General features: G+C 36.5%; 2 protein-coding genes across 3 annotated transcripts in view; both read left to right on the plus strand.

The window, feature by feature from the left end:
* LOC138331656 (serum amyloid A-5 protein-like) overlaps positions 1-12,833 on the plus strand; it is a 19,945-nt gene continuing 7,112 nt past the window's right edge. Inside the window, exons 1-3 of one of the 2 annotated variants that reach the window (XM_069279383.1) lie at positions 7-186; positions 1,350-1,460; positions 2,066-2,368. In XM_069279383.1, the coding sequence (XP_069135484.1) occupies positions 35-186; positions 1,350-1,460; positions 2,066-2,207 (405 nt within the window). In that variant the 5' untranslated portion in view covers positions 7-34 and the 3' untranslated portion in view covers positions 2,208-2,368. Of the gene's footprint in view, positions 187-1,349; positions 1,461-2,065; positions 2,369-12,833 lie in introns of those variants that run through there. The other variant, XM_069279385.1, reaches the window with a different exon arrangement.
* LOC138331650 (uncharacterized) overlaps positions 3,537-12,833 on the plus strand; it is a 26,907-nt gene continuing 17,610 nt past the window's right edge. The window contains exons 1-2 of the mRNA XM_069279373.1: positions 3,537-3,887; positions 4,617-4,647. Coding sequence (XP_069135474.1) covers positions 3,627-3,887; positions 4,617-4,647 — 292 coding nt within the window. The 5' untranslated portion in view covers positions 3,537-3,626. The remainder of the gene's footprint in view (positions 3,888-4,616; positions 4,648-12,833) is intronic.

Below are 12,833 nucleotides of genomic sequence, written 5' to 3' on the forward strand. Positions count from 1 at the left end.
TTTTCGCACACTATTAAAAAACTAGTCCTCCATTATGAAGGTCTGTACGCTGTCCTTGATCCTATCCGTGGTCCTGCTGGCCTGTTTGGTCACCGAGGGTCACTGCTGGTTCTCTTCTGTCCGGAGAGGAGTAAAGTTCGTCCGTGGGGCTGCACTCGGAACACGTGACATGTATAGGGGATATAGGTAACCCTCTTTATTCTTTTATCTATATATTTTTATAGCTTTTGTTTTTAAGGTGAGTAAATATTCATTATCCATTTGGCTACTCAAAAAGATTTCAAAGTTTCTTACATGTAGGTCACTTCGAGCATTTTCGAGTAATAAATCCGTTAACAAGATCGTGGATAAATTAATAAATGAGTTATTGATTCATTTTGATATTTTCTGAATTTTTTGCTTTCAGAAATTTTATCAGTGATATGGATACAGAGAAGGTCTTTGCGATGCTATACAAATTACATGTAATATTTACGATCAAATTAACAGCTCTCGCCGTGACACAGTACTAATACAGAACTAATTACATAATGATACGTCTTATGTATGTATTAAAAAATGATTTGGCCTAACTTGCCAAATGTGACTTTCGTGTCATGTGTTTGCTAAATGCTCCATCCTATTTGCTATTTGTCGATTGCTGCATGTCAATTTCTATTTCCCGATGCTATTCCGGATTTGCATGTTACAGAGTTATCTGCACTTGCGGGTAGGTATTGATTGTGACGTCATGTTTTTGCGAGCGTAACGTCATACTTTTTGGAGAAAATGACGTGAATTGCGCTCACAATTAATAATCACGTAACAATCGATACCTACCCGCAAGGGAGTTAACTCTGTAATATGCAAAGACAGAATACATGTAATTTGCTTCTTGGCAATGCTACGTGTCATTTGTCACTTGCCAAGAGTAAACAAATAATGTCCTTTGCTTTTTGCCAAATGCTTCATGACTGTTAATTTTCGACTGCAGACACATTTCCTTCCCATTTGCCAATAACTGCAGTTGTAAATGCCATACTTACTAGGACAAAATTATGTATCGCTTGCTTCTTACTAAATATATCATCATTTGTCAAATGCTTCATCCTACATTTGTATTTGCTACATACAAAGTGTTTCACGCCCTTTGCATTTTGCTAATGCTTTTCGTTAATTTTCGATTGCTTACACTTTTTTTTCCTATTTGCTAATGAATAAGTACAAATAATTTATTACTGTTTGGCAAATTTCATGTGCATCTTGCTTCATACTGAAGGCGTCATCTAGTTGTTACAATGCCATTTGTCAAATGCTTTAAGCTATTGTGGTGCCATGAATCTCTTATTCAGTAACGTTGTTATGCACAGGGACATGAGAAGAGCCAACTGGAGGAACTCTGATAAATATTTCCACGCTCGTGCCAATTATGATGCCGCCCGACACGGACCAGGAGGACGCTGGGCCGCTAGAGTCATTAGGTAAGATATTTCTTTATTCTTTTTTTACAGTATCGTCTTTTAAACCCCTTGTTGCCATCTTAATGTGCTCAGAATATCTTAATATCTATGCATTCTGTATTTTTGGAAGCGTTACGTCATAATTTGTCAGTGAAATGACGTCGGTTTCGCCTAGAAATATTATGACGTCACAATCGGTACACTAGTATTTGCCACAGGGATTTGAGAATTAGTTACAGATTATATAATAATGGACCCGCCAGAGTGTCATAAGACCATTTTAGACGTTTTAGAACTCTAGATAAAAAAAACCCGATAATAAAAATCATACTCTACATTGTAATATATACGTATATAGTACCATGTAGAGTATGATTTTTATCGTTTTTATCTAGAGTTCTAAAACGTCTAATCTGGTCTTATGACACTCTGGTGGGTCCATGATTATATAATCTGTAACTAATTCTCAGATCCCTGTGGTATTTACATCTTCGTGCAAGTGCGGAAGGAACGTTTATAAACATAAAGTTTATATAACTCCTGCCAAATCTGTTGTTAATCGATAATACATATATGTTTGATCAAACAAATTTCTCTTTGTCAATGTGAAAATTTTAATTTTTCAGCAATGCACGTGAGAACTGGCAAAGTGGGGTCAGTGGGCGTGGCGCCGAAGACACGCGCGCAGATCAGGTGGCCAACAGGTGGGGACGAAGTGGAGGGAACCCTAATATCTACCGTCCAAGGGACCTGCCTGAAGAATATTGATCCTGGTTTGGGACATGGGGAAGAACACGACCTGGGTTTTTATATCCTTTTAGGATGGATCTAGAGATCAAAACGACGCTTCTTTAAAACATTTTTCTTGAATTCGTAATCATAAAAAATTAATGCGATTCCTTTAATAAATATCAGTAAAACTACTACAATGTATATTGTTGTTGTTGTTTTTGCCAAGTAGATATTAGTATTGACCTGCCAGAGCATAGACCATTTTTTAGTTGTTTATGGGTCTAAATCATAAGTCGGATTAACTGAATTTTGATCTAGATCCCTACTGTAAAACGTCTCTGGTCTATGGGTACTTTGGCGGGTCCTAATATTGATATAAATTGGAGTAGTTTTCAGATCCCTGTTGTTTTTACTGCTGATGTTGTTGTTTTTTTATGCTAGTATTGTTGAAAGTCAATCCGAGATTAAGATAGTGTACTATCTAAATCTCTGTATGGTTCAATAAAACAAATCAAAATAGCTGTTTTCAGGGAAATTATATAAATACATTCATTTTAGTAGTATAAACACCCGTCCGAAACAGGCTACGTACATTTACCACAATTACGAAAAACGTAACATGAATTTGTTAGTTTGTGTAATGTCAATTTGAATACGAGTTTCATTTTTTTTTTCAAATGTCTATGTTACTCTGATATCCGTAAAAATAAATAACTAAAAGCTATCTTTTAAGTAATGAACAAAAATAATACGCAAAAATTGTTTTTTTTTTTTTTAAAGACAAATACCAAGAACGTTGAGGCTAACTGAGGTGTAGATGGATCTATCTATTGGTGACCATTTAATGTGTCAACTGTGGCTTTCTTCTCACTCCATGAAAAACATGCATAAATAGTACACAAGAGGGGAGATTTAGGGTGATTTTAAATAAAAAATTACCTGTAAATTCTGTTCAGTTTTTCGATCCATAAGGATTGTTTATAATATTTGGAACAAATTTCACTAACGAGAGATTTGTACGTATATGTAAGCATACTTGGTATGAAAATTTTAGACACTTATATAGACATTCTTCGTTGAAAAATCTTACGATCTGTTAAATTTTAAGATCAAGATGTGAGGATAATGTAAACTAATGGTGTTCGATTGTTTGTCAAAAACGGATCCCCTCGGACGAAATATAAAAAATTACATGTAATCCGGTATATATCTTCTTTAAGATTCTAAACGGAAAGAATGTGATTGATCCCTGAACGTCAATTATTTTCTCCTTGATTGTAACCGGATTGTACTTAGATTTTAATCAATTAAAAATCTTACTGTGTATTTAGAGTTATGCCCCTTTGATTATTGCGGACATATCCCCCTTTGAAAATCTTCCTTGTCAGCTGATTATAAAAACAGAGTGGATGTAACTGTCCGGTTCATTCTTGGAAATGACCAAGCCGAGGTAAAATGACATCTCAATATGTCGAGAGGGCTTTACTGAAGATTTCAAATGGTAACCCAAGACAAATCTACAACATTTTGATAGAAATTAGAACTAAAGTGGTCAAGTCTCAAACCGGCATCCGCGAACTCATCAAGCATGGGTTTGTCCACAAATCACTGTTCCTGTTATCAGACGATGTACGAAAACAACAACTGCCTCAGACTACTGACATCATACTCAGTGTCCTCGGCAACTTATGTATGGAAGAAAAGGCTAGGGAAGACGTAAGTTATAAATATGTGATGATGTCACAAAGGGTTATCAAATGTAACGTTAAACCACTGGAGTTTGACGTTCTGTCAATAATATATTGTATAAATATAAAAAATAATAATAATACCCCTTTAGTTAGTTTTTATATTTAGTATATAGGGTTATTTTTTATATTTATACTAAACATAGGCCTATTATTGACAGAACGTCAAACTCCTGTGGTGAAACAAAGATTTTGATTTTGGGATTTTTTCCAATTAAAAACTTGAAGTGTAAACTCTAACTGTAACTGTTAATGCTTAATGTATGTGTTTGTGGGACATATTTTGGGTATTTCCATATTTGATAAAAGGGAATGTGGATTTTTAGATTTAATGTATATTTTTTCATTTCATTTATTTTTGCAAAAATAATTAGACTCAACTGTAGTAATGTTTACAATAGATAAAAATAACTATTTATATATGTTTATACATGTACATGTACTAGTAGATCTAGTAAATACATTTACATTACCATTATTCAGTAACTTGCTACTTGGTTTCCCCTTCAAAAGTATCATAATTTACAAAAAAAACCCACAAATAAATTAAAGATGAATCACCTCTATATACATGTATATATAAAAAGCACTGTTGCATATGGTTAAAAATGTAAGCACTTAGCTAGATAAGCATTGAAGTTTTGATAACCATTTTTACAAGTTTCTGACTATACTTTCTATGTGCTTTTATAATTAGGTGCATAAAAGTGGAGGAATACCAACACTAGGTGAGTAGGATGAAATGTTTACATATTTATGACAAAAAAAGTGAAAGAACAAATTAAAGAATACACACTCGATCTTAATTTAAGAAAAGGGAGAAAGAGATGATAGATTGGGATCATCCCAAAAGTAATAAAATACATTGAAAAAATATTAGAAAAAAAGATGTTCCTGTCAAGTGCCTCGACCAAGAATCGATAGAGACTACATGTACATGATGTATTTATACTGTAACAGTTATAGTAAAAACCACACTGCCTGCTTCTGTTACAATAATTTTTTCTTCTGTAATTAAGAGTTGCAATTTTGCCAGAATGGCATGGTATCAGAATGGGATTAGTTTATAAATTTCAAGCAAGATAATTTGCACCCTTTTCATTTTGTCTTTGCATATATTTCCCCATTGAATACATTTGTTCATTTCCCTTGTGATCAATGATACTGATAGTGAGAGAATTTTTTTCTTTTTTCTCCGAACAACATGCCCTTTCATGAACCACTCAGAAACACATGACATTATAGTTAATAAATGTATCAGCATATTTTATGATAACAATATGTCATTATATCATTACTGTTAAATTTTCAGCGGAATTGTTTTGTACGTCCGAATCAGTGAGCATACAGAATCGCAGCTGTAGGGCGTTATCTAATGCTGCACAGTTACCTGTGAACGCTGACGCCATTTTTAGCACGGACACAGTTGACCGAGTGGTAGAACTCCTAGAACTCACACCTTCCAAGGAGAGCAAGCTCATCTACTGCAGGATCATCAGGTAGTTACTAAAATCAACATTATAATTTTTTTTTTTGATGATGTATATTTTGAAAATGAATGACAAGTATATATGAAAAGTCAAATGGGCATCCATATTCTTTAGCCTTAATTATCACTAAAAAGTTATGATAATTTACCTAGTGACTGCAGTGTTTAAAGTTTTTAACACAATACCACTATAGACTTAAAGGTATAATTTCCTCCTGAAAATGCATTGAGAACCATTTATATCAGATCAGTTTGTTTTCTCTCCTCGTGTTATTTCGCTTTCCGTCCATCTCCCTACTTCTGGCACTTAAATAACCTTAAGTCTGTAAACAAATTAAATAAACAAGAAATAGAATTAACATCTTTTAAGACATTTTAGTTGTTAATGAAGTGAGGGTAATATTTTTGTTTCAGGCTTCTTGGGTAAAGTACACAGAAATATCTAGAGCGACTATTTGCTGCTTGAGATGAGCTGTTTCAGATGTATAGATAAAACGATCAGACAGAACGAAGACAGAGAGATTCAAGAGTGCAGCACTGATGATGGTGTTTGAAACTTCCAATCAAGGCGCGAGTAGGAATCTAACTGGGTATTTTCGACGCAAAATGTTTATCTATTCCACATAATCCGCCTCTATTCCCTTTTTTAGGACCCCACTTACACTAACTGCGATCTCAAATTAAATACAGCATTAGCAGACTTCTTTTTTTTATTTTCTTTTTTATTTCTCTATTACAAATTGATTCTAATGGCTTATTTTTTGTGCAATCATTTTATGACAGCACGTAGTCCAAAGTTGGTTTCTATTAGGACGCCCCTTAATTTTTTTGCCCCAATTATTAAGCTACCCTGGACAGCTTCTTGGGTCCAATTACGGTATAGCTCTTGTTTTATTATGAGGAACTACATCAAGATTGTCAAATGCCCGTCTTCGGGTATCTGTCCCTCTCACAAACTACGGAGACAACACGAGACAAATTCTCAATAACATTGGAAAATATGCCTCCACTAATTCTCAGGCCAAGACAATAAAAATATTATTAATGATTAGCTTACCCGAAGGGGCAGCTGGATGACCTGTAGTCATCATGATTTGTCTGTTGTCGTGCAACCATGCGCTGTGTGCTTCTTAAAACGTTTCATTCAAACAACTTTTTTTTCAATAAACAACGGCCCCATGGTTACTTAAAGTTTGGCCTGCAAGAATGCTGTGATGAAAGGCTACCCAGTTTGTTCTAAGATGAAGGACGTTACATCCTTCCTTCAAATGGTCACAAGGGTCAAAAATGCTAACAATCTGTTAAACCACTTATTATGTGTATATTCAAGTTTCTCCTTATATTGTAATTTAACAGTCAGATGATCGTTAAGAGGCCACATTGGGGTCCATTGGTATTTTTATCAACAAATAAGGCAAAGAATTAATGAAGACTCTAATTTTAAGATTTCAGTGAGGCTAAATTATCTTGCATAAACAACGAAGTAAAATATGAACATAAATTTGTTGTTAACTATCATTCCTTTATGAAACATATAACAAGCAAAATATGACATATATTCCGGCTATTCAACATTAGTTTAAGTTTTTTTGATTGAACAAACAATTTTTTCATAAAGTCCACCGAGTATGGTTAAACACATATGCAATACAATCCATTCTCTTAAAGAGTGAATGAAACATTAGGTATTAGACACGAAAACAGGCACGCACACAGATGAAGTGTAAACACACTATTGTTAAGACTAGAATAGATTTTGAGTAGTTCTACACTACACACCACATTTCACTACTACGGCTGGCAATTGGTCTGGGTTCGGGCATACAAGGACGTCCAACATACCCACATTATGCTGATGGCGGACAGCAAGCAAGTTTGAACATCTTCAGACACATTTCATTACAGTGGGCATTTTCTGGTATTTTTCACAGTAAAACTGAAATAATCTTATTCCCATTAGAACTGGTTTTATTTCCGAATATATGTGGCAGATTTTTAAAATGTACTCTTAGACTGAAATTGTCCAGGTTAACTCTTCTTTGAACTCTTCTTATACTAAAGCTGGAATAGTTTCATTATGAAAATTGTAGAGGTTAATGTAATTATTGTAATTAAAGTCCACACTAGATGTAGCCATAGTACATGGTTTTACAAGCCAGGATTGTCTAGTGCTTTGGAGTAATAACTGAGCAGATTGTCAGAGGAGTACCGCAGAACAGACGACAGTAAGCAGTGCGCGCCACCAGTATCTTTACAACTCCTCATACGACTATTGTGAATACAATAAGCTCACTTGGCGCGAGCAAGAACTTGGTAACGCTGACTGTGGAATCACCAAGTTTATTGACTATTTTGAAGGTTTTAGGATAATTTTGATAAACGACAAGAGGTTTTTGGGTGAGTATGCTGCAATGTTCACTGAGTGTCTTTGATGGTGAAAGACGGTAGGGGTACAGAGTCGTGGTCGTCAGCAAGAAGGTGCGTAGAGGAGCAACGACTCAGCCTGGCCCAGCTCTACCTTGATTGTACAAAAGATGATACTAGAATACAAACGTTGTGGCGGCAATGACCGTGGGATTAGCATCAGTGACGCTATGCTGGTGTTATTCTGTATGACGAGTCAAGTTTAGAACTTTTACTGCTGAAACAAGTGCCCTTATAGCAACTCTAACGTGCGGCACATCTGTGATAAGAGAGCGTGCCGGGTACAACCACCTTCAGATCGTGGTCAAACTTGATGAGGAGGTCGGACTGAATAGAAAAGGTGTCAAATGTATGATTTACAGTATTGACTCATCAAAATAGGATATGCAAAAGGCTGAATCACAAAAATGAGACAAATGATGAGAAAGAACACATGGTGAGACATAAGAATAGACTGTTATGACCGCAGAGGAAGAAAAAACAACTGTTGTTGACATATTAAGTAAGGGACTGACAAAAATCAGTTTTATGACTAACAGAGGAACAGGTAGAATCGATTTTGACCCACAGAAGGACAGACACACAGACTCTATATGGCCCACAGAGAGACCAGACATAAATCTCTGGTTTGCGACCCGTATTAAACAGGGACCATCAAACCTAATTGAAGAATGAAGAGGTTTACAGCATCCACTGAGATAAAAAAATACACATGTACACGTAATTGATTAGCCACCAGTCCAAACCCAATTGACTCCGGAGTGGAATCTAGACACCTATAGTCAGGTGGCAAAATGCAAGTCATTGCAACTGTGACCCGACCTCGCCCACAGTATTCTAACACCACCCTCTGATTACAATCTCCTACTACTCACACAAGCCTAGTCCCGCCCGGGGTACTTCAGTCAGTCCTACTATCCCTGATCATTCCAAAGGTCAAATGAAGAGACCCAGACTAACACGGCTTAATATGTATGTCTTTACGCCTCTCTTGTCAAATCCCTGGGAAGCAACGACAGTCCTGGCTATATTGTTCAGGGCTCTCTCCTACTCTTTCCCTAAAAGGGAGATATAGACGGGATTGTATTTTCAAGCTCCCATGAGTTTCTATTCAGACGAAGAAGAGAAGCCAGGAAAGCTACATTGATTGGGTGTATTTTCTCCCAGGGCAGAGGGGTGAAGGTAATTGAAGCAAGGAATTGTCCAACATAAGGTGAACTTCCCGCAGAACAAACGAAGACATTTCCAGACTGTAAAGTTGAAAAAATGACGTGTAAACAATCACATTCTGGGATCACAAGTTGATGATACGCAAGGAAAATTCGGCTTATTTTTTCTCAGGGGACTTGAAAATAAGATGCGACCAGAATTAATCTGAATCAGTCTTGGAGGACGACGATCTAGCAGAATCATCCGCCCATCAAGTAGGCTACACTTTTACTTTAGGCGAGGATAGACTATCAAAAATTGGAGTCAGATAATAAAAGATAAACTACCTCCATTTTCTCCTGAGACATTGACGAAAGAACATGTGGTCCAAAAAAACCCCCGAAACTATCCATAACTCGCAGACGTTCTCCAACTGCCAACTCGAAAATCATATCCCTGTATTGATAGTCGTCCTTTTGTTTGACCCTGAATGCCCAGACCCAACAAAGTTCATGGTATCCACAACGGTCCTCTGTTTTGTCTTTGGACTAGATTGGTTGTGGTCCATATTGGTGAAACAAGAGCGGCTAGAAGTTCGTGTTTCGACTTGCTCTCAATCCAAAAACTGCTCTTGAGAAGTTGGATTTCGTTGCATCTACCTTGGATTGTGTATGAGAAACTTACATTTCCAATGAAGATGATGACCCAGTGCAGGATAAAAATTCTTCATGGAAAACATATACAGGTCTTGAAAATAGGAGAGACAACTATCATACGGTCAATATCGACTAAGTATTGTGCTCGGACGATTCATATTGGGGGGAGTGGTGGGGGGGAGCAGTTTTTTGGAAGAAGACCTCATAGACATCCTCATTCACCAGATGGCAAAATCAAGTCTCGCCAACAACTTGCTAGATAAGCCAGAAACTCAACTCAATCAACTCTATTACTCTGAATACGAAAAATAGCTCAAGCAGTGGAAGTGTATCTGAAGATGAAGAGGAGATAACTCCTATCCAGTAAGATCAAGTATTAATTGTGCTACAAGACTTATGTAGGATGGCCGTAACAGTCCGTACGGAAGAGGTGTTCTAGCCCCACATCTTTTCCAGAACAGTCAGCGTCACAGATGCAGACACTCATCAGTCCTTCTTTATATACTAAGGGTGAGTTACAATTATAAATGATATGTTCTTTAAGATATTTGGTTGGTTGCCATGGGTTTCAACATTATGATTTGGTTTTACACTAACATCTAAACAACATTTTGATTTTGAATACTTATTTTGTTCAAAAGTGTTTCAACAGCAATATATTAAACATATATGATGAAATACATTCCAGAAAAGCCATATTGTCAAATGTAAAATAAATTAAACTAATTAAATTTTACATGTCATTGACCTCTGAAATTAGTTACTTTTTGTAGTCTAATCATGAATCATTTAAAAGCATCCACTGCGATTTTACTTTTAATAGGTCACGACACACAGCATCAATATCGTCTTGTTCAGTAATGGTTCTTAATTGGTAAATTAATTAAATATTTCAACCAAAATGTTAACGTTTAACCTGACGCTTAACATAAGGCACCAATAATCTTATTACATATCAATTAAAGAGCAAAATCATGTAATCACCACATGCAGTAGAGTAAAGGTCAGGGGAGGACAATCCCTAAATTTATCCTTAGCGGGTGTAGAAACAGAGATATTAGCTAAGATAGTGTCCACACTAATGAAATGAATGATCGGTTTGACTAAGTGAAAATTTACTTTTAAATATTGCAGGACAAGTGTAATGTGGAATTTCCTATCTTTTCAAGAAAGGATTGTGAAAGAATACATGGACATTCTTACTGCGTGGACGGCATATCTCCCGTACCACCCTGTAACTTGGAGGCATTCTGTTGTTCTTGGTAAAGTCCCTCAACTTTGACATTAATATGAGAAATGAGCATGTCCGAGAAACTATATTGTAGCCAATCTTAGTGCAGCCTAATGAAAATTTAAGGATTATACATGTAAACATAGGTTTTCATAATCATGATATACCTTTACAGTTATAGAACAGCGTCAATGATACAGCGTGCAGAAGAGTGACTTTGGCCTAAGGAGCGTGGCACCGCGGCTGTTTGCAGCCTTGTTACTGTGGAAACGTATTCTGAGTCCGACCAAGAATCAATGCTAACACATATAAAGATAACAGGCTATTATACGAGGTACGTTTTGGTTGTGCACTTACTTCCCATGGATGTGAATTTAGATTCGTGATGTTTTATCAGTTATTTCTAACGCTGTGAACAGTTGCACGGAGGATTGGTTCACAGGTAATGGGTTGGAAGTACTGAGACTTGTAAAACAGGTACCTTGTGTCTTGATTCTAAGAGCGGGCGTTTCTCCAGTCTGTACTTTCCTCCAGTTTCCTGGGACCAAGGCAAGCAGGGGAATACCTATAGCTTTGCCAAAATGCAGTAGTTATGAGGTTTCTAGAGCAACTGACTGTGTGTAGACTATTGCTTTGTTGGTGGCATATTTTGTGAGCATGACCGCAGGCAATGACTGCTCAATTTGTTTCTCTTTGGGACCCAGATTGCTGAAAGATTTTTGTTCTCTCATAGTGTGGTATGTGATGTGTACAAATTGGTTCAAGTCTAGTATCCCACAAAGACCTAACATGTTTGAGTTGTTATGATTCCAAAATTAGACCAGATTCCTAACTCTTAGCAATACCCTTCAAATTTATAACATGAGGGCATATAAAGGCATCTCAAAGACGTAAGGTTGTCAATTCGTGTCTGAGCAACTCAGATTCGGAGAAGATTTTTGTTACCTTTTCTCAAGTCTCAATGTTCCTATAGAGTCAATAAGTTGTGACATGCATTTGTTACCATAAGAGTTTGAATAACTTACATAAAACATGGGTAGGGGTCGCTGATAGCAAGGGTGGACTAGAGGCAGTATGGTGAGATATGTAGCATATGATTCTTTCAAGGGAGATTTAGGAGTAGAGAGTGTAGAAACGTGGTATCGCAGATGTTAGAGATGATAATTCTATTCAGGTAGGAGGGGTGTGAACCAAAATCGATGTATTGGTCAATTACTTTGTCCCTTATTTAAAGTCATGTTTTTTGTTAGACCTACTATCATTTTAACTAAAAACACTTCTTAAATTCAAAGAGAGTTTAAGCCCTATTTCGTAAGTATAAGACCTGATCTTCACATGATGTCACATTCTGGTGCTAATTAATTGCCCCTTTTTCTTGATATGGGTCCATGAATAGAAATTGATATCACAGATAAGTAATGTGAAACCTGGCAAAAATTGGAAATATAATTTTTTAGATGTTCACGTGTTGAATGCCCATGCAGTAATCATATCTGTCCTGGTAAATATCAATTATCATTAACAGAGCCTAATAGTAAGAGATTTAGATTACCGGGTACTACAATTGGCATAACAATTACCAATCCTCGGACACTACCACGGGTCTATGAATCTATTACGATCTCTACACCCCCTGTACCTATCTCATAGAAAAACTGGAGTCAACAGAAGCTAATAAGTTGTTTGATGTACATCACAAGTTCCGTAAGCACGGAACACTTAGGTGGTCCCTGTGGAAATTGACAATTATGGGCGTTGCTACTCTTTGTCGTCTTCATAGGAAAAGATTTGCATGCTGTTTGATGTGGTTCGAGATGTTTTCGCGCTCAGGCTGTCTTCCGTTTAACTATGAGATTAGTCCAGGGGGTGATCGGAAATGTTGGTAGCTTTTGAGGATGTTACAAATACGATTGTATTGTCTGGTATAGTATGAAACACGAGGGAAAACTATAAAACTTAATTAAA

This window comes from Argopecten irradians, chromosome 9 (genome assembly GCF_041381155.1).
Source record: "Argopecten irradians isolate NY chromosome 9, Ai_NY, whole genome shotgun sequence".
Lineage (NCBI taxonomy): Eukaryota > Metazoa > Mollusca > Bivalvia > Pectinida > Pectinidae > Argopecten > Argopecten irradians.